This window comes from Molossus molossus, unplaced genomic scaffold, assembly GCF_014108415.1.
Source record: "Molossus molossus isolate mMolMol1 unplaced genomic scaffold, mMolMol1.p scaffold_m16_p_6, whole genome shotgun sequence".
Classification (NCBI taxonomy): Eukaryota; Metazoa; Chordata; class Mammalia; order Chiroptera; family Molossidae; genus Molossus; species Molossus molossus.
Genome location: NW_023425399.1, coordinates 9,464,772 through 9,490,070, shown reverse-complemented (window position 1 = coordinate 9,490,070; position 25,299 = coordinate 9,464,772). Strand labels below are relative to the sequence as shown.

At 40.5% G+C, this 25,299-nt stretch overlaps 1 protein-coding gene across 22 annotated transcripts in view; it reads right to left on the bottom strand.

Moving 5' to 3' along the window:
• STAU1 (staufen double-stranded RNA binding protein 1) overlaps positions 1-25,299 on the bottom strand; it is a 53,568-nt gene that overhangs the window by 4,324 nt on the left and 23,945 nt on the right. For 16 of the 22 annotated variants that reach the window (XR_004957064.1, XR_004957059.1, XR_004957062.1 and 13 more), the window contains 10 exons: positions 24,145-24,310; positions 13,894-13,992; positions 9,554-9,784; positions 8,565-8,708; positions 5,869-6,015; positions 4,491-4,566; positions 3,945-4,264; positions 2,801-2,923; positions 2,011-2,096; positions 166-1,438 (listed from right to left, as the gene is read on the bottom strand). Coding sequence is in view for 15 of the 22 variants with exons in the window: in XM_036244746.1 (XP_036100639.1) it covers positions 1,423-1,438; positions 2,011-2,096; positions 2,801-2,923; positions 3,945-4,264; positions 4,491-4,566; positions 5,869-6,015; positions 8,565-8,708; positions 9,554-9,784; positions 13,894-13,992; positions 24,145-24,310 (1,408 nt within the window). In the remaining 7 variants the exon portion in view is untranslated. Of the gene's footprint in view, positions 1-121; positions 1,439-2,010; positions 2,097-2,800; positions 2,924-3,944; positions 4,265-4,490; positions 4,567-5,868; positions 6,016-8,564; positions 8,709-9,553; positions 9,785-13,893; positions 13,993-24,144; positions 24,311-25,299 lie in introns of those variants that run through there. The other 6 variants (XR_004957063.1, XR_004957065.1, XM_036244750.1 and 3 more) reach the window with 3 other exon arrangements.

Here is a 25,299-nt window from a genome sequence, read left to right as displayed (position 1 = left end):
AATGGAATCACAAGCATTACAAAGTTTTCTTTTTCCTTAAAAAAAAAAAAGGATAGGGGGCAGGTTGGGAGGAGACCCAACCTAGCAGTAGTGACATCTGAGAATAAATTAACAAAAAAAATTTAGTATTACCATTTATTGGTGATAAACACTAAGTTTACTTACATTCCATGGGGAGAAAAATTTCCAGCGTAAACAATGGATCGAAGCAGTACTTAACTCGCAAGGCTATGGTGCTTTCCATCTGGACCATGTGCAGGAAGGACCTTACCGCACATACTTCTGTGCACAGTAACACATCAAAAGCAATACAGTTTTAGAGATAAACAGGTCATTCTTTTCAGCCCGACATGGAGATGTAATCAACAGTATAAAGCACTCGGGAAAATCAATCTGCAGTTTTATATGTACTACATGGAGATCATATCCTGTAGTGTTGTGAAAGCTATGTGTCCTCAAGAGCCATATGTATATACACACAATTGTAATAACCTTTAAGACAAAGATCAAAGTTCATTTAAGTCCTGTTGCATTAACAAAAATGAAATAGCAAAGGAGCCAAATGATCATTGAAAGTTTAAAATTCCTAAACTGTCCAATTTATACAACTGTAGGAAACTTCATAAAGATTTCTGAGAAGTCCAGGACTGTTTCAGCTAAACCAGAGGGCACACAATTTACATCACTGAAATGGTCCTGGGTTAGTCCAATAAAATACAAATTATAACCATATACACATGGATTTATCTTTGCCGGTTAGATTACTGATAAAGTTAGTCTCAGGAAAGTTTCTAAACTGTGCTATGTAACTAGATACAATTGAGAAACTCAAAAGGAAAATTTATATAGTGTCATTTCAATCAAAAGAAAATAATGAAAGTAAGAATGTGTATTTCTTTTGGAAGAGAAAGCAGTGGTGATGGTGTGGGGACCGTGGGAAGTGGGCCATAGCACGCTAGAAAGGTTAGCTTGCGCTGAGTAGGAAGCATCTGATTTTTCTCTGGTGCTTTCAGCTCTGGGCCGGTGGTCTAAGGCCTCTCTCCGGCGTGGGTGTCCAGGATATGTCCCAAAGTGTTTGAGTGAGCCAGTCTGAGAAGGGGTCATGCTTTTTGCTTTCTTCTTTTACACAGCAAAAAATACAAACACAAATCCCAAACCAAGCACTGAGGTGCCCGGGCCACAGACCTGCTGGTTTCCCAACTGAACCAGGGCTGCTTGGCAGGCCCCACCTCCCCACAGCACATGTAAGAGCAGCCACGGCCGTCTCCTTGCGTTCCCGCCTGTCACCACTGCTGTCTCCAGTTCTTTACCCATCATGTCTCTCGGCCCACTGGAGGTATCAGAAATCCCAAATTTTCAAAGCAGTTTCAGTATTTTCAGTATACGTTGGGAATTTTATAATGGTTCATGGCCAGAAGGGGTTCAGCACCTTCCACACCTTTAAGGAAGAAAACAAAAGTGATACTAGTTTTTAAATATAAGAGAATTAAAACCATGTTTAAAAAAAAGTCACAGACACTGAGAAGCCTAACAGCACAGGTCCCAGCTTATGATAATTGGATCACAGTAAAGTTTTCACAGGACACACTGTCAAGTGAAACAGGCAAGGAGAAGAATGTGTGCACAGTGTGCTATCTCTGGGAAGAAAGAAAGAAAATAAAGAAGTATATGATTATATTTGTATAAAAAAGGAGCAAGTACCCATACATAAGAAACTAATAAAAAAGTGACCCGTGGGTAAGAGTAGAAAGAATGAGATGGATGGGGACTGCATGAGGGCGCTATTTATTCATCACAGCATACCTTTGACAGTAATTTTGACTTTGGAATTATAAGAATGTATTAACTATTCAAAAAAAAAAAGTGGCGCTCTCTGTCCCAGACTTGGAAAGCTGTCCAGAGAACGGGACAGAAGTGACTGAAGCAAGGGTTTCACTGCTGAGTTAAGCAGTTTGAATTTAATGCAGACAAGGAAGAGAACCGCCTCTCCGTGTAAGTCAGCTCACTCACACTGACATTGGTCCATTTCCTGTTCTTGGCATCTCTGTATTTTGTTGGTCCAACTCAGACAGCAACTTTAAAATGTTCAGTGCGGCCTAGCAGAGAATAAAAAGAAAAGTCTGACCACAGCATAAGAGACTGATTAAGGAGCGAAGAGATTCTCCTATTAGCCAACAAAGCAGGTGGTCCCACTAAATAACCTTATTCTTTAATATCTGAAGTTTTAATTTAAAATTTACATCATTAAATCACCTGTTACTTTTATTATATATTTCCTTCTAGTATTTTTAACCTTATCATAACTGGACTGTACAAATTTTATGTCTTGCTTTAAAACAAAAATTGATGTTTCCTTGTTAAAATACATTATCTTTGGAGACATTAATTTGACTGACGCATTATATTCCACCGGGTGAATGTGCCGAAGTTTATGTAGATTAATCGATTCCTTTTCGGTTTTAATATTTCTTACAAAAATTTCACCTTAACAGAATACCAAAATAAGGGGCTTTCTGCAGCTGCCAGAACCTGGGCCTGCAAGTCCTGCTTCCGGTAAGAGGCAGACTGAACAGTATCTGGAGGAGTTCCAGGACCCAAGGTCAGCAAGGGAAGGGCTGGTTAAAGCTGAAGAGTTCTCGTAAACAGAATGTGAAATCAATCCAATAAACTAAGAAAAAAGTCTTCAGAAATATGAAATCTATAAAACAATCAACTTCCAAAGTATGTTGGAGACCCCTTTATCTATCTTCCTGAGGCCAGCAATAGGTTGGAACCAGGCCCACCGTGTGGGAGAACATACCATATCATGGCAGGATTCCAAATCCTTTCCAATACCGTGGCTGATCAGAGGTGGCTGAGAGGAGCAATTGATAAGAGAGACAAATTCGTTCTTGTTGTTTTTGGGGAAGTCTTTGTATTCAACCTACGGGGGAAAAGAAAACTGAGGCAAGAGTAGGGAAGCACATGGGGCATGAGGCTGCAGCTCCAGTCCCAGTGAAGAAGATGACACCTCTCTCCCTGGTCTCAGCCTGACATGCTTAGTCAGCACAAAAGATGGAGGGGCACCTGGGGCTGCAGGCAGATCATGACCACAGCTTCCAGAATCTTCCAGGAACCTAGATGTCTACTCAAAACCCCAGTTTGGCCCTGCTGGAGTGGCAAGGTGGTTGAGCACTGACCCATGCACCAAGAGATCGCAGGTTCAACTCCTGGTCAGGGCACATGCCTAGGTTTTGGGCTTGATCCCCAGTAGGGGCATGCAGGAGGCAGCCCGTCAATGTTTCTGTCTCATCGATGTCTCTCTCTCTTTCCAAAAAAATAAAAAACATGAAAAGAAAACACACCCAGTTTGAAAGAAGCTATGTTGCCCTGGCAGGTTTGACTCAGCAATTAGAGAGTTGGCCTGAGGACTGAAGGGTCTTGGGTTTGATTCCTGATCAAGGGCACATACCTGGGTTACAAGTTCAATCCCCAGCCCTGGTCGGGGTCGTGTGGGAGGCAACCAATTGATGTGTTTCTCTCACATCAATGTTCTGTCAAGAAAGAGAGAGAGAGAGAGAGAAAAGGAAGGAAGGCAGGGTTAGGGTTAGGGTAAGAGAAGGAAGAAAGGAAGCCATGTGCTTCCCTACCAGGGGAAAAGGGCTAGCACAATGAATGCGTTCTCACTGAAATCTAAATTTATAGCTACCACTAGATCAGAGACTTTGTTATTACAGATGGCTTCGAGAATTAAAATTTTATTACCAAAGGTCAAGGATTTTCTCTTTATCACACAGGCTTATAGTACATCCCATACTCTCTACCCTTCCCCAGGATGACTCTTTTAACCACGCTTGCCTCACCCATTCCCCTAGACAAAAATCTTGATTTAAAGAACAAGGTACAAAGCTATTTTTCTGAGAGAAACAAGATGACAGACCACACAGCTCAGGTTTAGCAATTACCTGGAATCCCTGGACTCTGGAAAGATAGTCCAATTGCTCAGAGGGTCTCGTGAGAGGTCCATGGGGTACGTGGCCTGAAGAGATGTTATTCTTTAAAATGGTCTCGGCTGTGGGTGAGGTGCCCCCATACAACAATTCACGGGCTATCATGGCAGTTACTGTGGCCTTGGCAGGATTCGGAGCTGCCCGGGTAGAATCTTTGGTGTGATGACCTTGACTGACTCCTACAGCCTGGGCAACCTCAGGCACCATGGGAAGAATCCCAGCAGGCAGCTGCTGATGACTAAGATAAGGCATCCTAAACTCGTCCTCTTTATTGCCTAGGGAGGGACACAGACAAATCAATGCGAGTGCACACACACTACGCTGCCTGCCTGGAAAGACATCACACACCCCATTCCAACCCACCCTCAGCACGCACACTGCCATAGAGATGAGGCAGAGCTGAACACATCATAATTCGTTCACTGGGCACCGGCTCTTACCAGGAACCATGCAAATCCCAGAATCACATTCAGATTGAGACAATATTAACGGCACACTTACTAGTCCCATTTTCATCCCCAGAGCCAGGTTCAAAAAAGGTTACTTTTCTTCCATCCCCTGGTTTCTTTATAGGTGTCTTAAAAAAAAAAAAAAAACTATGAATATAAATCAAACTGTTGAAAAATTAGTTCCTGCTAGCTAAAAAACTATGAACGCTAATCAGCATTAGTCTTTGGTTTTTATGGTTTTTATGCTTTTGAAATCTGAGGAGTCGCTCAGCAGAAAGCCCTCCTCCCAAAGCCTGACCACTGGGTTTGCTTCTGCTGCTCAGTGAGCCCCAAGGCGAAGCCTCTGCTCTCCCAGCGCACAGCCCCACCCACCCACCCAGCCTGTCTCCAGAGCATCTAACAGCGCAGCGCACTGGACTGAGTGCTGAGCCTCCGCCTGTACTCACAGGAAGAGAGGGGAACATTAAATCAGAAGGAGCCTGAGGATACTAGATTGGTAGAGCCCATGGTGAGGAAAGACGCTTTTCGACTGAAGCTAAACAATTATTTCTTGGAGCTACTATCCAATTAAGATATAAGGTGACATTTCCACAGGTGATAAACTTAGGAGGAAATGTTACTAGATAAAAATTTTGTCCAATACAGGGTCTCCATTCTGAGAAGGTAAGGATGCCTATGAATGCTCTAATAAGATTTTGGAATGAAAAACCCAAAAGCCAAGTCCAGGATCTATGCAGATTCTCTGATGAGTGTCTGGGGTCCCACTCATTATGTGCCCAGCAGGTGCTGGGCTGACACAACTGGCAGAGGGGAATGAATCAGTACTGGATTTTTCAAGTTTATCCTGACAGGAGCATTCATTCAGTCATTGGAGACAGGGCCAGTCAAGGCTTTTATTGGGGGTACTGCTTAACTCTTGGCAGAAGTTAAATGTTCAATGTGGCATTATTTTTACCTAGTGTTAAATTTATAAAGAAAAAAGAAATCTCAAGTCTAAACTGTGGATTTGGCCATCTCTAAAATCACATTAAGTGTCCCAGAAAAACCAAAGTCTGCTCCACAAATCACGAGAGCCAAAGTTGATTCATCTTTTATGCAGGCCTCATTCTAAGAACGCAAATGATGGAATCACTTATTCATTAATTTCAAGCCCAATTACCCTTCTAACAGAGAGGAGCAGGCTGCCCTCCAGTGAGGCATCCTAGACCACAAAGATACTGAAACAATAATAACTTGACCCAGAGCCATTCCTCTGGCCATGGACATGTGATTCCCCTTCTGACCACATTATAAAGGTCCAGATGGAGAAGACGTTGATCGGCAGGGCTGCTTTATAGCCAGGATGAAGCCTTGCCCTGAAGCTTGGCCCTGGAGGTGACATGAGGGGAGAAGGACAAAGAGAGCAAAGACACAGAGCCCCAAGCAGTCACCTTCTCCTCTGATTTGAGGGCTGGTTTGGTGGGCTGAGCCTGCGGGACTTTGAAACCAAGAATCTCCAGCATATTCTCGGCTGCATTGCGTTTGGCCACCTTCTTGTTGGTGCCCGTTCCCTCTGCGGTATGGTTTCCCACCTTCACCTGCATAAAAACAGCAGGATTCATATCAGTGCTTAAACCTTCAGAATAAAGAACAGTCAGGAATTGATGTCCTAGCCAAAGACTCCAGCAATAGAAGCCAGACAGCTTACCAGTGACGTGAGGGAGCCAGCCTGCACCAGCCTTTGCAAGCAGACTGGTAAATATGCAAGAATTGGGAGAACTTGTTGTTAAAGACAGTCATTATCAAAGTGTATTATATAAGCTTATACTTAAATAAATTCAATGGAACCTCAATTCTCAAACTTGTTCTGAAGTCTGTTCAAAAACCGAATCATTTTTGTTCCCATTAGAAAGAATGCAAATTGGCCTGGCCAGTGTGGCTCAGTGGAGTAAGCATCATCCCATGGACTGAGAGGTCCCAGTTCAATTCCTGGTTAGGGTATATGCCCGATTGTGGGCTTGATCCCCACCCCACCCCGGGAGGGGGGGGGGCTGTGCAGGAGGCAGCCTATCTATATTTCTTTCTCACATCAATGTTTCTATCTCTCTCCCGTTTTCTCTAAATAAATTCAATAAAAACATTAAAAAAAAAAAAGAAAGCAAATTGAATTAATCCATTCCAGACTCCCAAATGACTCCCTGTTTTAACCTTTCCTACATACAGTACATATCTAGTGTACTGTTTAATCTATAAACACTTTGAATACTTAAGATTTATCATTTCTTAATTTGACTACATTTTGCAGTTATCTATGCTTTCGAAGTTCTTTACATCAGTTGCATTTAAATATTCTTATTGATTTTTAGAAAGAGGGCATGGGAGAGGGAGGGAAAGAAACATCGATGTGAGCGTGCAACATCTATCAGCTGTCTCCTGCATGCCCCCTACTGAGGATCAAGCTGGCAACCTAGATATGTGTCCTAAATGGGAATTGAACTGACAACTTTTTGGTGCACAGACAACGCCCAACCAACTGAGCCACACTGGTCAGGGCACATCTGTTGTATTTGTATGGTGGAAATGTTATATAATTATATGTTGCTGCTCATTGCTTCTTGACTCCATAACCAGGCATGGAAACAGCCATGATTGGGATTTCATGGTACTGAAATCTGCAAATACTACAGAGAGCAAGAATTAAGTTTTGTTGAATCTTCTAGACTTAAGTGATGGAGAAAAGGTTAATAATGAAAATTAAGCTTAAATGTGTGTAAAGTCTCAGCCATGACACTTTAGTACAAAAACTGAAAATTCTTCTATGAAATGCCAAAATTATTATCTGATTGAACAAAAAAGTCACTCATATCGTTTACAAATAAGAGAAGTTTCCACATTGTCTTTGTTGTTTTCCTTTCATCTCATTCGTTAACATGAACAAAAATACCAACCAATACTCATGCTGGAACTACACTCATTTGTCAGTGACATGAGCAGCCTGGACAGTACAAGCATTTATCCACAGTCTGAGTTTATAATTCTATTGTCACTGATGGTCACACTGAAGTTAACAAGGTATGAAATTTACAATAGAGTACTACACATATGTAATATATTATTTGTAAACATCCTTTCTTCAGTGAAATTTATAAAACATCTGTGTATGTATATACAGGGTGGGATAAAAGGTTTAGAGTTGTGAGCAAGAAAGTTTATTTTTGTATTATTATTTATTAATTATTGTACTGTTTTTCATATGAACAACTAAATCTACTATTTAGTTGTGTGTAGATCTCCACACACACATCCCTCCACCATGCTACCCTCTCCTAAGAGCTGGAAGTAAAAATATTCCAGGACACCCGAAGCCACAATCCCCTTGTAAGCTGGTCTGACCAAATCCAGATGCCCCATGTCACAAAACTGAGTCAAGAAAACCTTCCCTGGCCGGTGAAGAAGGGTCTAGGTTGAACCTCAAATAGCCATCTACAAGCCATTTGACCTTGGGCAAGTTAACTACTGACCCTCTCAGCAAGCTGGTTTCTTCTTGTAGAATGGATCAATCATTACTCTTCTCGCCTTCTGACTGGGTAGGTGGAACACACCAGGTTAAGTGATGGTGCTTTAAGTTGTAAATTGCTACAGAAGAGTTAAGTATCCTGATTTTCACTTGACAACACTATTAAATGCAAATCACAAATTAAGCTGCCCATGTAACGATCTGTTTAATAAGCTAAATACAAGAAGAAACCCTCTGTACTAATCTGAAGTGCCACTGCACTCTAAGGAAGAGCAATCTGGACTCCAAATTCTATAGAAGGATTAGGAGGAGCAAGAAGAGATTGTTTGATATAACTTATAAAATTTACCTTCTGAAAATATAAACCTTCAGGTAGATGTAAAAAATAAAATAATTCACTACTCCAGCGCTCTTCAAAACCGACTCACTGTGTCCAAGCGCCTACCTGCAAGCAGCGCACATGTGGTGCATATAGGAATAAAGCTTAAAGGCACCAAATTCCTGCAAGCAACATGGTCTTAATACGGAGAGTGCTGATGGCAGGAACAGTCCACTGGACCAAGGGGATCTCTTCAGGGTCTGAGAAGGACAAGGTCAGAGAAGGGCCCTCCACAAGCCACACTGACCCACCTGCATCACAAACTCCCTGCGGCGCGGGGCACCTCGCTCTGTGAGAAGCATGTACTCCGGCTCCTTGTCCTTTTTTGCCTGCTGGATCTGGGCCAGTCTGCTAACTGGGTTGATCACCTGGCCATGCTCTGGGCCACTCTGTACCTGAGGGACAATTATTGCAGAAACCATGTGCCATGTTAGTCACAGAAAGGACCTTGTCAATTCAGAGATCAGGACACAACAAGAGTTACTTTTATATTGATCTAATGGCTAAGAATTAATCTGCTTTTCTAACTTTTTTAAAATTGAAAGATGCTTAATGATTTTCTATTATTGTCCTAAAGTGATTTTAAGGTCTTAGAAAACCAACATCAACATTTCATTATGAGTAGGCAAGCTGCTTTTTAACAATTTCAACATATCACAATTAATGAAAAGGTAAAAAAAGAGAACACTATTCCTAAAATTTCCCTAAACTCTGTATTGCTAGATGAGTTCCCAACCCGACGGGTGTGGCTCAGTGGACTGAGTGTCATCCCATGAACTGAGAGGTCCTGGTTTGACTCCAGTCAGGGCACATGCATGACTCAAAACTCTAAAACAAGGTGTACAGGGAGATGTCTTGCTCCTACACCTGCCCCTGGGCCAGCTTTCCTCCCACAAATCTCCTTCACGATGGAACAGTGCAGCAGTCCACAGGGTAGAGGAAACTTGGTTCATTGCTCTCCCTGTGGGTGGGTACTGACTGCCCTTGTGATCACAGGGCTCTGAGGACACCCACATCCACAGATGTGTGCATGCCTGCAGGTGCCTCCACTGAACCCAGCTCAGTGTCCTTACCTGCCTGACATGGGACTCCCAAAAGAACTACCAAGGTGGCTCCTGTAAAGGGTCCCAGGCCTGGTATGTGCGCTAGCTCCCTCCCCTTCCACTAGTCAGCAGCCAGCCTTCCTAGCTCCCCAACTGTCCTGGGGCAATGAAAACAGGATATTCAGAAAGATTCTTACCCTGACTATGGGTTTTGTTTTCTTTTTGATTCGGGGCTTCACCCGCTCAACTGTAGGCAGGGGTGGTAACTTCCTCAGCTCCTCAAGAACAGCTATAGCAGCATTTTTCTTTGAAATCTTCTTGCTCTTCCCTTCACCTTCCCCCACAAACTCCCCAACAGACACCCTGGTCACAAAGCTCTTCATGTGGGGTGGGCCACTCTCCCGGGCGACCTGTTTTAGAGGGAAAGACTGAATGAAAGCGTGACAGACACTTATTACAAGCTGTAGGACACACTGGTTAGCACACTACTTCACATGAGACACAGATAAAGGGGAATTAAAGACAAAATCCATTAAATGAAGGGAGTATAAATGTTGGCAAAGGAAACAGTGATCATGCTGAATACTTTCTTTTTTTCTATTTTTCAAACATGTTAATGCTCTGGAGTCTGAGTCCAAAACACTGAGGCATGGAAGAGGGAAACATTTTTTTTTCTTTCTTTTATTATTTTTTAAAGTTTTTTTTTTGTTTTTATCCTCACCTGAGGACATTTTTGCATTTATTTTCGGATATAGCAGGATGGGAAGGGAGAGACACAGAGAAACATCGATGTGAGAGAAACCCGCATGACCCCAACTGAGGCCGAGGCACATGCCCTTAGCAGGAGTTGAACTTGGGGCTCTCTGGTCCACGGGCCGACACTCTAACCGCTGAGCCAAACTGGCCAGGGCGAGGGAAACATTTTCTATCACCACCCTCCCATAAGAATGGCTCACATCTTACCAGGGTCACAGACTATCCTGAATTACACATGATCCACTGTGGACGGCATAAAGGAAGCTGGCCCAGCAAAGCCCAGAAATAACTGCAGCACAAGAATTCAAGTTTAATATTTGCTCTGAACCTCCGGCCAAGATTGATATTAAATACTGGCTGCTATGCAGCTGTAAAGAAGAATGAGAAAATCTCTAACAATGAGAGTGATTAAAATCTAAGGAATCGCTAAGTGAAAAAAGCAAACTGCAGAAGAGTAGATATAGTTCTTTAACTTCTCTGTTTAAAAAAAGGGTTTTAGGCCCTGGTCAGTTTGGCTCAGCAGTTTAGAGCATCCGCCCGTGGACCAAAGAGTCACGGGTTCATTTCTGGTCAAGGGCACGTACCTAGGTTGCAGGTTTGATCCCTAGCCCTGGTCAGGGTTGTGCAGGAGGCAACCAATCGATGTGTCTCTCTCACATCGATGCTTCTCTCTCTCTATTCTCCCCTTCCTCTTCTTCCTTCCTCCCTTCCACTCTCTCTAAAAATCAATGAAAAAAAAAAAAATAACCTAGGGTGACAAAAAAAATAAAAACATTTAAAAAGTGAAAAGGGGACCTATAGAATGACAGCAAATATTTGCAATGCATGTACCTGACAAAGGATTTATATCCAGGATATTTAAAGAAGTTCTACAAGTCAATAGTCAAACTACTCAATTAAAGAATTGCCTGAACAGGTATTTTACAAAGTAATAAGATCTCTAAATGGCCAATAAGCATGTAACAGTGTTCAACAGCAGTGCTGTGCTCCTGAGGTGGGAACAAGGGGCATCTTGACAGAGACCTTCACTGCCCTACACAGGAAGAGGCATGCTGGGAAGGACCCCGCTTGCACGGTCCCTGCACCTGATTTCAGAGCACTTCCTCAGGTTGCCTCCCATACTGACAGCCTAGATTCCGAAATGTTCCCTCCCTGAACAGTGTCCTTCATGTCCTCAGACCAGCCACCATGATGGTTCACATCAAATTCACAGCTCCACCCTGGCCTCTCAGCAACCATTTTTACTGTATTCACATCATGATCCCACCAATCTACACTTAAGAGTTTGACCTAGAATGTATTTACTGTGATCAAGTCACAACTGCCTCCCAGTGACTATATCAATAAGCATCATCACATTTTCTAAGTAAAACTATGTATTTTATTAAAAAATTAACTTGTATACTTTTTCTGAAGAATTGTATGAATGAATGTCTTCTACCAAACACCTAACCCAGCTTCCTGTGTGACAGATTTTACTATCAAAAACTTAGTTTAAAAAAACAAAACAAAAAGCTAATCTGTTGCCCGGTTGATGTGTGGCTCAGTGGTTAAGCGTCAACCCACGCACCAAGAGGTCGCCAGTTCAATTCCCAGTCAGGGCACGTGCCCAGGTTGTGGGCCAAAAATCCCCAGTGGGGGGCATGCAGGGGGCAGCGAGTTGATGTTCTCGTTCATCGATGTTTTTATCTCTCTCTCTCCCTTTCCCTTCTTCTCTCTCTAAAGTCAATAAAGAAGAAATATTTTTTTTAAAAAGCTAATCTGTTCATTTAGTCAATAAATTTTTGCTGAACATCCGATATATGCCAGGTAATCTTCCAGGTGCAAGAGATAGAACTGTGGGGGGAAATGGAAGCCCTTGCTCAACCTAAGGGAAGTTAATATGAACCTTTGATAAAAAAAAGTTATTTAATGTAAGTATTCACATCAACAAACTCAATGCCTTAAAACTGTAATGTTTTAAATTATTACTTTAAAAGATATTCACCACCAGAGGGCACTCCCACAATTTCTTTTGTGACTACTTGACAACTCCCGGCTATATGTTCCATGTTCCTTCCTGCACACACATCTGAAAGCCAAATCTGAGACCTAAACAAAAGTGGAAGTGGAATGAAAGCAATCTGGTCTCCAAATACCACAGAGCCAAATATAAATGGCAATCCTGCCTTGGCCAGTTTGGCTCAGAGGTTAGAGAGTCAGCCCTCTGACCAAAGGGTCGTGAGTTTTTGACCCCCAGCCCCGGTTGGGGTTGGCAGGAGGCAACCAATCAATGTCTCTCTCTTACATGGATGTTTCTCACTCTCTCTCCCTCCTTCCCACTCTATTTAAAAAGAATAAATGGAATAATATCCTTGGGTGAGGATTAAAAAAACAAAAAGAAATCTGCCTGTATATTAAAAGATAACCTTGCATAACCAAGCATGGAAATCAAAAGAAAATAGTCTAATACATGGCAAATTCAAAGAAAAACATTTTATTTATTTTTTCCCTTTATTGATTTTAGAGAGAGAAGACGTGAGAAGGAGAGACAGAAACATCGATGAGAGAGAACATCGACTGGCTGCCTCCTGCATGACCTCCACCACCAGGGATTGAGTCCACAACATGGACATGTGTCCTGACAGGGAATCGAACTGGCGACCTCTTGGTGCATGGGTTGATGCTCACCACTGGGCCACACAGGCTGGACAGGAAAACTTTTTAAAATTCTCCCTTATCGCCCTAGCTTGCTCAGCGGTTAGAGCATAGGCCCGTGGACCAGAGAGTCCCGGGTTTGATTCCCACTAAGTGCTGTACCTCGGGTGCAGTTTGTGCCTGGCTCCGGTCGATGTGTTTCTCTTGTGTCGATGTTTCTCTCTCTCTCTTCCCCTCTCTCCCTCCTGCTCTGTCTGAAGGTAAGTGCAAAATGTCCTCGGGTGAGGATTAAAAAAAATAAATAAAATTTCTCCCTTACCTGCCTAGTCTATGTGGACTCACTGTGTCTTTGAAGGAAACTCATACTAAATATAACTTATTGTCCATTTTCAGCTAGCAGCCATTAATTATTGTTTTTAGACTATAAAGTCTCCAACAAGAAGTTATTAGATGAGAGAACTGGGGTTGGGAGAACTGATGCTGGACAGTAACAAAACCTATGTCCTTTTAAAAATTACTCGGATAAGATATTTAGGGACTACTTAAAAGTCTTAACATTTAGGATAACAGATGGTTTTGACAGTCTTATGAAAATAGTGAATCCTGCTCTGGCCGGTTTGGCTCAGTGGCTGGAATGTCAGCCTGCAGACCAGAGTCTTAGGTTCGGTTTCCACTAAGGGCATGTACCTTGGTTGCAGTTTGTCCCCAGCCCCGGATGGGGTTGTGTGGGTGGCAGCCAGTCGATGTGTCTCTCTCACATCGATGTTTCTCTCTCTCTCTGGTCCTCCCTCCCCCTCTACTTGAAGATAAATGCAAAAATGTCCTCAGGTGAAGATTAAAAAAAAAAAGTGGATCCTCTCTAGAAGAACACACATGTGAGTATAAATACAATGTTCCTCAGCCCATTTTAGGAGGTTAACAGACCCTCTGAGGCCATCCATGGACCATCCAGAGAACCAGGGCTGACCCTAATCACTCCTGGAAGAGAAGACTGCACTTTGCTAAATATACAGTTTTAATCTTAAATTTGAAGGTTCACATATATGTGATTATTATTCCAATGTTAGCTAGGAAAAATATAATTCCAACAATAAATGCCAATAGAATTTTATAATACAGAGTCCTACATGTAAAATAAACTTACCTCAAAATTCACAGGCAAGTTCCGTTTAAGTGCAATCTCAAACACTTGACTTATTTCAGATTTATTGAGATTTTCTTCTTCTGATTCTCTTCCGTTCATCTAAAAGAACAATAGTTGTTTAATAGTTAACTCTTATTAAAACCATCAACATCCCAGCTGTGATAAACCTTAAAAATACTAAACCTTGACTTTATGGACTGAGCATCAAACCAGTGAAGAAGGCCACGTGTGCCATGTGTCAATGAATTTAAAAGGTTAAAAAAAAGTCCTCTATCAAACTTGGGTCAAATCCACCACAGACAATGTATATAATAACAGACCTTTGAGTATGAATCAGTCTAATCATGGTGCAGCGAGATGCCATGGCTGCTCTAGAAGAGTGACTTCTAAAGCCCTCCTCGAGGGTCAAGTCACATGGCAAGTTCAAATATAAGTCTCTCCACCTAAGTATGCATGTTTCTTATCTGTACATGAACCCCCTAGAAACCACTTTTTCAAAAGGATGCAGTGGAACTATTATACAACTGCCAAGCATCCCATACTTCCTGCTGCTGGCAGAAATGGAAGGTGCAAACTAAGAACGTATCCTGGCCCTGGCCAGTTTGGCTCAGCGGTTAGAGTGTTGGCCTGCGGTCCGGAGAGACCCGGGTTCGGTTCCCACTAAGGGCATGTACCTCGGTTGCAGTTTGTCCCCGGCCCTGGTTGGTCCTGCGGGTGGCAGCCACTCGATGTGTCCCTTTCACATCGACGTTTCTCTCTCTCTCTCTCCCTCCCACTCTATCTGTACAAAAAATGGAAAAATGTCCTCGGGTGAGGATTAAAAAAAAAAAAGAACGTATCCTGAACAAAGGCTGAGACTATCTTTGTAACCAGGTTCCTTTGCAGTTCTCCAATCAGGGCTGGGCCTAAAGAGGAACAGAGACCTTCTCTGTGCGGGCTGATAACACGATTCTATATTGTGCTGCAGTGATAGGAGAAATTATATCAGCTCAGTAATAGTAAAATGCCCCCAAAACATGGCAAGCAATCTGTGTTTTTCCTCATATTATTTGGTCTCTGTAATCATAAAATTGTAAAATCCTACTTCCAAGATCCGAACTATCTGACAGAAACCTTCGGCTGAAACTGCTGAATGGGCAAGGCATACAGGACTAGCCAGGATTTCCTTACGTTTTTTCAGGTAGATTCTATACCTACAATGGATCATTATTTTAAGCTGTAATGAAAAGAAATAAAACTCTAAGTTTTTAAAAAATTAATATAATCAAGAATATAATCCTGTACAAATAAATTTATCCCAGACACTACTTACAACTCCTTTTAATGTTTTCTTCCCAAGCTGGTTTCACCTCACTCTCTGCCTGGTCAAAACTATTTGTACAGCATTTCTGGTGGTTTCTTAAGCTAAACACACTTTTATTCCTGTTGGTTAAACCCTAAGAAGAAAGAAGGCCTGTCTTTTTATGAGTGAATCCTTAAAGCCACAAATCTTCAAGCAAGGTACCCTGTAAGGTATAGGTTCCACAGAGGTTTGGTTTGACATTTATTACTTAAATTGGTTTTAAACACCACCACCCCCCAAAAAACCACAAAAAACTATATTTTAAAATTAAATATGTTCAACAAATGGTGCTGGGAAAAGCAGATAGTCACACGCAAAAAAATAAAATAAAGTTGGACCCTTACCTTACACCATATACAAAAATTAACTCAAGATGATCAAAGACCTAAACATAAGGGCAAAAATTATAAAACTCTTAGAAGAAAACATCAGGGAAAAGCTTCATGACACTGGATTTGGCAATGATTTATTGGATGTAACACCAAAAGCATGGGCAACAAAAGAAAAACATAAATTGGACTTCAAAATTAAAAACTCTTGTGCATCAAAGGACACTATCAACAGAATAAAGACAACCTACAGAATGAGAAGAACTATATCTGATATGTAATATCCATAACATAAAAAGAACTACAAAACTCAACAACAAACAACCCAAGTCAAAAATAGGGAAAAGACTTCAATAGACATGTGCCTAAAGAAGATAAAATGGCCCAAAAAAGCATGTTAAATGATGCTCAACATCACTAGGGAAATGCAAATCAAAACCACAATGAGATACCACTTTATTCCCATAAGAATGGCCACAGAAAACAGCAAGTGTTGATGAGGATATGGAGAAACTGGAACCCTTGTACGTTGCTAGTAAGAATGTAAAATGGTGCAGCCTCTGTGGAAAAGTTTGGTGGTTTCTCAAAATGTTAAAGATTTATAATATGATCAAATATTATTCTAGATACATACTCAAAAGAATTTAAAGTAGGAACTCAAACAGATACTTGTACACCCATGCTCATAGCACCACTATTCACAATCACTAAAAAGTGAAAACCAAAACATCCATCAATAGATGAATGGATAAGCAAAATGTGGAATATTCATACAATGCAATATTATTCAGCCTTAAAAAGAAATGAAATTTTGAAACATGCTACAACATGGATGAACCTTGAAAATATTATGGTAAATGAAATAAGCCAAACACAAAAAACAAATACCTACTTAGATGACATATCTAGAATAGGCAAGTGAGTAGACAGAAGTAGAATAGAGGTTATCAAGGATTGGGACGAGACGGGGCAGTTACTGTTTAAAGGTTACAGAGTTTCTATGCGGGATGATGAAAAAGTTCTGCAAATGAACAGTGATAGCTGCATAACTTTGAGAATAGATTTAATGCCACAGAACAGTACACTCAAGAAATGGTTACAATGGTAACCTTTATGTTCATCTTATTGTATAGTTCATCTTACTGTTTTTTAAAGCAACAAAAAAGTATGTGTTTCACACCAAATATTAACACAGAGAAGAATGTCAACACATTAACTTGAGCTAACAGGTTAACCCACTTTTGTGCACAACAAAAATTTTTGACATCTGTTTATTTGAAGAGTATCCAGAAATTTTTTAAATAAATGAGCTTTAAAAAAAAAAAAAGGTCCACTCTCATGCTAAGTAATTGTATCAATGACAATGTTCTCCTTATGTGCAACCAGAACAAAAGTTGGAAATAAACTAGGCGATGAGGCTGATATAAGACATCAGTTATGCATGTTCTCCAATTTTCAGGTGTTTTTTTTTGTTGTTGTTGTTGTTCTTTATACCAATCCAATTAGTTTTAGCTTTTATTTTTAATTATGACCTATTTCAAACACACAGAAAAGTACAAGTAATGTAACAGGCAACTGTGCTGGATTTAACAAATGTCAACATTACTTACTATTGACATTACATTTTTTTCTTTCTTAAGGAACACAATGAAGCCCTTCTCATTCTCCTTTCCATGGCAGAGTTAACCACTATTCTAAAATGAGATGGTCTTTCCCAGCCATGTGTGTGTGTGTTTTTTTTTAATGGAAGAAAGCTACAGTATAATTCTATGGTGTGAAAATTCACATAAATTACTTTAACTCATTGCTTTATTATAAAAATCAAACTTTTAAGTTCACATTAATGAACGTTACTTTTCTACTTTATATATTGAGGTTCCACATAAGTCTGATAGAAAACAATAGTCTACTGCTAAATCTAAACTCCAAGCTAGTGGCTCTCAACCACAGCAGCATTAGAATCACTTGGGAGCTTTACAAAGACAGCTGTTGGAGCCCTGCTCGACAAGTGAACTCAAAGTTTTGCAGGTAGGGATTGAATACCCATTTTATTTACAGTACTTGTTTATTTTATTTTTTTAAGTCCCCAGGGGATTTTACTAGCAACCAAAGTTGAGATTCACTGCTCTAAGCCATTGCTTCCAAAGAAATTTCAATAGGGACAAAGCAGCCAGTAAAATAAAAATGCAAAAGAGAAAACAAAGATATACATTTATTTGGAACTGAGATTATGTTGCTCTTTTACATAAATAATTTTGTATTATCTGAATTGGACAAAATGTTGCAATGGGGGAAGCAGCAAATGACTCAAAACAAATCCACAAATACCATTCCCAGTAAGATGGGGAAAGTGTAGTAGGCCCTTAGTCTTACCTTCATGAAGTGGGAATTACTGTTAACATCAATCCCATAGTGTATGGTTCAGCAATAAAATCTAGGCAACATTAAGAAAAGAAAAAAACACTCTGAACCATGCTTAACCCTCAATATGCCAGGAAAAAATAGTCATCACCATTTACCATCTGGCTCCAACAGACCCTTTTTATTTTTCTATATTTCAAGTCATTTTACAAATAATATACAGAATAAAGGATAAAAAAATCATTTCAATAAGAATTTAAAATAGCAAACCCAAGTTTTTATCCCAGGTTTGTAGTCTGGAAGGCATATGTACCTGAAATGGGCAAGGTCCTTTTATGCAACTAACTGTTCATCAGTTGGCACACCTGAACCTAGAGCACAGTCCACTTGTAATGATGCCCAATTTTAAATCTATCTCCAATAGGTTCTAGCTTATCCTGACTCTGATTCTTCTTGTACTGGTATTGTCAAAACACACTTTTGAAACCAACTCATATTTTGTTGATGGGAAAAGAGCCACCTTCTTTGTTCCATAACTAAAAAATGTTTTCATTTTTAGATTTATAAACCCCAAAGAAGGATCTAATGATTTTTTTCATGTTTCCTTCCAGTCATGTTTGCACATACACCTCCTTTTACATCTGTCCACTTACTTCGCGGATAATAGTGTTAAGAAAGTCTGGTGGCAAAATGTCATAAAGGATGAAAGAATGTTGTCACACAAACTTTAAAAAAACAAACATCCTGGCCGGTGTGGCTCAGTGGTTAAGTGTTGACCATGCACCAAGAATCTGCCAGTTTGATTCCCGGTCAGGGCACATGACTGGGTTATGGGCCTGGTCCCTGGTGGGGGGCATGGAGGAGGCAGCCAATCGATGTTCTCTCTCATCGATGTTTCTATCTCTCTCTCCCTCTCCCTTCCTCTCTCTCTAAAATCAATAAAGAAATAAAAAACAGAAAAACAAACAAACAAACAAAAAAACTGGGATGGTCCAGGATCATGTCATAAAATTACGGTGACGAAGTTCTTCCTGTTAAATGACTGACCAGAAGAGAATATACATTTCCTTTTTGTACACCACAGAAATATATTATTCACTTGCTGATTCTTGAGTATGGGAAAATTTATCTGAGGTATCATCTGAAGACTCACAATCTGATATTTTACTTAAACACTCAATCTCACCATTGCAATTACAGTCTAGAGTACTGCTATCTGTCCCTTTGCATTCATCTTCTGATTTGTCTAATAAAGGAAATGTCTTCCTTTGTCAATTTCTTCTCTTTGCCAGTAAGGATGGAAAAAGAAAAATTCTGAATTCTCACCTGAGTTCAATGAAAGCTAAAAGCAGAGTAAAAAGATGGCACCTGTAGTCTTCTTTTGTGTCTTCTTGAAAGACAATGCAATACATTAGGCAATGCAATAAGAACATTAAAAGATGATGCAATAATGACAAATATTTTACTACTGTATCACCTACCTAGGGATTTCATCATTCTTCCATTTTCTTATTATTTCAGTCTTGCTTAGTATATTTGGAAATATATAATGACTAGTACTGAAATGATATGTAGGATGAATAACAGCAAAAATGTTTCAAAACTAGAAAAATTAAGATTTGATAATATGAAGATTTATAAAACGGTCCATGGACCCACATAATCACTGTAAGACAGAATAAGTTTTATTCTAATTTTAAAATAAGTATATTTTCTCTTTTCTTTGTAAGACCTCTAAAAAAGAATAAAAGTCATGCAATGTAAATTGCAGAGCTTGGAAAAAAAAGCCCAAAAATGAAAACTGAGTTCAATGGACCCTGATCATATAATGAGGATTAAAGTCTTCAGTTTTAGTTTTACCTAAATATAGCCCTGCCCCAAGTGAAGATAAGGCCTCAAGACAAAGAAGAAGTGTTAACTACTACAATTTTTTAAAAGTTTGTCATCTACCATTATCACCAAGAGAAAATTTTTCAAGTTTGATATAACCATCAAGATAGAAACTATGTGTGCATGCATGTGCACACACACACACACAAAAACACTACACACATAATAACAGCTCTGGATCTTAAATCACCCCACCGACTCAAGAGATTATGGTCCTCCTTTCATGCCCATGTATACAGATTTACCACTCTAGTATTCCCTTTGATAAGTGTATCCATGTAACCATTTCTCTACCAATGGACATTTAGGCTAGCTCCTGTTTTTCTCTATTACTGATACTGTAACTATGACCATTTTGCTCCAAACAGCTCAGACATTTAAAAAGTCACCCTTTATTACCACAAGCATTAGATTAAAAGTAAAAGCACTTTCCCAAGTGTTACATGGGCTGCTCCCTTGGCTGGGAAAGTACTTCAGCCCTGCTCTTTTGCTCATCCTTAATCTCAGTTTACTGAATATACCACCATTACTCCACTCTAAATGAGGCATTTTATGCTCTCATAATACTTACTGCTTTTCCATTCTAGCACTTACTGCACTTTTTGATGATACCAATGTTAAGGTCAGTCAGCTCCATTCAACTAAGCTCCACAGGGGGAGGGAGCCAGCACAAAGCCTGTTATCAAGGGACCAAGCTATACCTGCCCTGTAGACAGAAACTGCTGCCTTTACTGGCTGGCTATGTTCTAGAGAAGATGAACTAATCCACCACACAATCACATGCTCCAAAATTTTCAACAGCAGAAAGGACAATTTTTTTAAAATGACAACTTCCAATGTTGACAGGCTGTGGGCAAACAGGCTCCTCGTGCCCTGTTGGGAGAGGTCTAAAATGGTACCATCTTCCTGGTGGGGAACTTGGCCACATACATGGCCGTGCAATTGCACTTCTAGGACTGTGACTCACTAAAATAGCCACAGATATACACAAAGATTTAACTAAAACAATGTTCTTCATGATGTATAACAGGAAAAGGTGCAAACAACCTAAATAACCATGTGTCTGTTGAAAAAAATAAACTGGTATGTGCACACAATGGAACACTTAGCAGTCATTATTAAAAGTGCCTAGCTACACACTGAATCCGAGTCCTCCATAGAATTACTAAGTAGCATGATCAATATTCATGATAAGCACATCAGTGAAAATAGGTGGTTACTGTATAACATCATCCCATCTTTGTAAAATAGGTAGGTGCATGTATTTACTTGTATATGTGCTAACATCCACCAAAATGTTTATTATTATTTATGAGTGGTAAATGTATAAATTGTTTTACCTTCTTGAATTAAAAAATTTGTATAGTTCATATGCATTACTTGTAAAAAAAAAATTTAAGTTTTCCTTTGAAAATGTCTCTCTTTGCTCCCTACCAGGGGCCCTAGTAAATCAGGGACAGCTTTAGGTGGGAGGCCAACTATTTCATTTACTACTTCAAAGAAAAAGTCTTATCCTTTTTATTTTTATTTATTTATTTTTAACGTCTTTATTGATTTTTGAGAGAGTAAGGAAGGGAGAGATAGAAACATCAATGAGAGAGAGAAAAACATCGATCGGCTGCCTCCTGCACACTCCCTACTGGGGATCAAGCCCGCAACCCAGGCACATGCCCTGACCAGGAATCAAACAAGGACCTCTCAGTCCCTGGGACAAAGTTCAATCCACTGAGCCACACCAGCCAAGCTTATCCTTTTTAATTATTCTCATTTCTGAAGCACTGGAAAAAGCCAGTCTCTGAGCCATTTCTGAAGGGCACTGTCTCTACCTCAAACTATACGTGATTACGGAAGGGACAAAAAGGAGAAAACAAAGGGCACAAGTCGATTTGAACTTTACTCTTGGCAAAGTTCCTTATAGACATGAGATGAGCCCAGAAGAGCAGATCTGCTACAGCCTCTGCCCGCAGGCCTGAGCCAAGCATGGTTGCCCTAGTGAGTGATGGGGCAGGCTCAGAGACAGCAACAGGCACTTTCCCTTTCTGACAATAAACTGAGTACTTCCAAGGAGGACTCCAAGCAGGGAAAAGTGCCTGGAAAGCACTGATAATACTTAGGACCTGTGGTTCCTGAACCCTGACCATGCTTTATAATTATTCCAAGAGCACATTAAAACAGAAAAAAGAAAATGACAGACTCCTGGGTCTCACCCTAGACCTACTGTATTAGAATCATGTAGGTTGATCCAAGGGATTTTTTTTAACTTCTCAAATTATTCTAAAGTAGACAATCCACATACCAGTGTTCAGTGATCTTTTAACAATTGCTGGCTAGAAGAAACAGAGAAATATCTATTCCATCTGACTCCAATTAGATTAGCATCAAAGTCAAAAAATGAAAAGCCTCCAATAGGACTCAAATTACACTAGCTTTTGGTGTTTTACCAAATCTCACCACTGAGAAGCTCATCCTTTTGACTTCACTAAATCCTCCTCTTCTAAGTTACAGTCCATTCTCCTTTATTTGGTCCACAGTGGACCCTGGAGATCAACTCTGTTAAAATGTGATTACAGCCATGGACAGTTTGGATCAGAGGTTAGAGCATTGGCCCTTGAACCCAAGAGTCTCAGGTTTGAGTCCTGGTCAAGGGCACATACCTGGGTTGCAGCTTTAATCTGCAGCCCCAGTTGGGGTTGTGTGGGAGGCAACTAATCAATGTCTCTCTCTCACATTAATATCTGCCCTCCCCCCCCCATCTAAAAATTAATAGAAAAATATCCTTGGGTGAGGATTAAAAAGAAAAAGTGATTACACTGAAAGATGGAAATTCACTAAATGCACTGTAACAAAACAAAAACAACTTCCCTACCCCTCACTGTGTAGCCAGCCCTGAAATCACTGAACACCATCCTGAGCTGGAATACCCTGGGGGAGCAACTGAACACAATGGAACACAGCAAGCACCCTGCTAAGGGTCCACTTGGGTTCATACCTAGCATCACACACTTACACCAACGTTCTGTACAAGATTTTATTCTCTGTGAACTTGTTTCCTGAACAGAAAAAAATCACATGCTTCCCAGGGATATTTTCAGCTGGCATCTCGGGCTGTGATTCAATAGAATCATGAAATCTCAATGTTTTCTATCCACTGAGTTTCTTCTGGACCTATGGTGGTAAGACTATGCCTTACCAGAGATATTCACTAAGGCTCTGACCCCACGGTGGTATGGAGTCACTGATTTCCTAAGACCCATATTCCCATTTAGCCACAAAGAGTTAATTAAAATCCTTTTCCTATTGTAGCAGTTTCAAAACATGGCCTCCCAAGTTCTCTGATATTCCTTTCATCCAGAAGTGGGGTTCTCAACACTGTGAAATGTACTAAATGCCACGGGAATGTAGGCTTAAAAATTATTAAAATTGTGAATTTATATTATGTGAATTTTACCTGAATTTTAAAAAGTGAGATTCTACCTCTTTTCCTTTTGAATCTGGACTCTGTGCCTGAATGACCTGTAGAATAAGGCAGAAGCAATGCTGTGCTGATTTCTGGGCTCAGGCTTTAAGAAACTGGCAGCTGCTTCCATTTCCTGTCTTCTAGGATGCTCACTCTTGGAACCGAGCCACCATACCATGAGGATGTATAAGCTGTCTTTACAGGTTAACTAGGAGAAGAACTGAGGTCTCTGAGCCAGAGCTCTCACTCAGTTCCCAGCCAAAAGCCAACAATAACTTATCAGTTGTGTGAGGGAGCCACCTTGAAAGTGGATTCTCCTGCCTCAGCCAAAGCTATGTAGAGCAGACAAATTCTCCCTGCCAACCCCCACCCAACCTGCAGATTCATGAGAAAAATGAATGCCGGTAGATGTTTAAGCCACTAAGCTTTGTGAAGGCTGGTTATGCAGCAATAGAGAACTGACACTTGAATAAAGGATGGCTGGTCAAAATGGTTTCAGAAAATTCTCTAACTTGATACCATAAATCACAGTAGATTCTGACAAGTATAATCTTGAGCACCAAAGAATTCATCCATGCATGTTCTTCACAACTCAACTGAGTCACAATCTTTCTAACATGTTCATTCAAAAGGATGTCAGAGTAGAAAAGAGGGCATCTGACTTTCTGACTTCCTTGATAAGACTTTTTATTAAAAAGAGAAAAAAGGCAAGAAAGCTACCAGGGTACAAAATCTTGTAAGCTATCAAATAACAGAAATTATGAACAGCTCTCAATGCATCTTCTTAGAAAAAAGCAACTTGAGGTGATGTCTTTCATACTCGCTTGCTCGGCCAAAAGTGTCAAGGAACTTCAACTCTATTCTCTCCTTACCTCCAGCCTCTCAGGTTGGGGCTCATTCTGCAGAATCCTCAAAGCTTTCGCAGCAGCATCATGTTTTGCAGCCTGTCTTGTCTTTCCTTTCCCATTAAATTGCTGTCCTCCCACAGAAAGTTCAACTTGATAAAGTAAGGGTGGTACTGGAAATGGGTAAAAGTACCTAAAAATAAAAGGGGGTGAGGAAAATTACGGTCTCAGATTGATAAGTCACCCATACATTCTCTGGCAAATTGCAGGTACTTCCTTCATCAGGTCTTAATCGCATTAGTGTTTGCTTGCCAATGAGGACTCCTCATCATATATGCAGAATAAATCTACTCTGGATTAGAATTGTCACACAGTATTTATAAAATCCAAAATGAGCCTGGCCAGTGTGGCTCAGTGGACTGAGTGTCATCCCATGGACTGATAGTTCCCAGTTTGATTTAAAAAAAAACAAAACTATAAAAGCATATATATATATATATATATATATATTTCAAAATGAATTAAGCTTTGGCTGAATCAAAAAACTTAACTTGCTCTCCTTTCTCATATCTGAGAGTCACACCTGCGTCTTTCCACAAAAGTCTGGGAAAAAAATTTTTTAAGAGAGAGAGGAAGGGAGAGGGAGATAGAAACATCCATGTGAGGGAAATACATCCATAGGCTGCCTCGTGCACGCCCCCTACTGGGGATCAAGATCACAACCCAGGCATGTGCCCTGATCAGGAATCAAACAGGGACTTCTCAATCCACTGAGCCACACCAGCTGGGCAAGGCTGGAAATTTTCAGACAAGTCTTTTCAAAAAGACCCTCATTTATGGAAATCCCCAAAGCCTGTAGCTTGGCAGCAGCCAGACTACAAACTTCAGAGTTTATATTTTTAAAATGGCTTTGCCCTAGCCAGTTTGGCTCTGTGGTTAGTGTCGGGCCCTTCAAGGGTTTGATTCCCAGTCAAGGACACGTACTTGGGTTGCAGGTTCAATCCCTGGCCCTGGTCAGGGTCGTGCAGGAGGCAACCAATTGATGTCTCTCTCTCACATCAATGTTTCTCTTTCTCCCTCTCTCCCTTCCATTCTATCTAAAAATCAATGAAAAATATCCACAGGTGCACGGGTGAGGATTAACAAATAAATAAATAAAAATGAAATAAATAAAATGGCTTT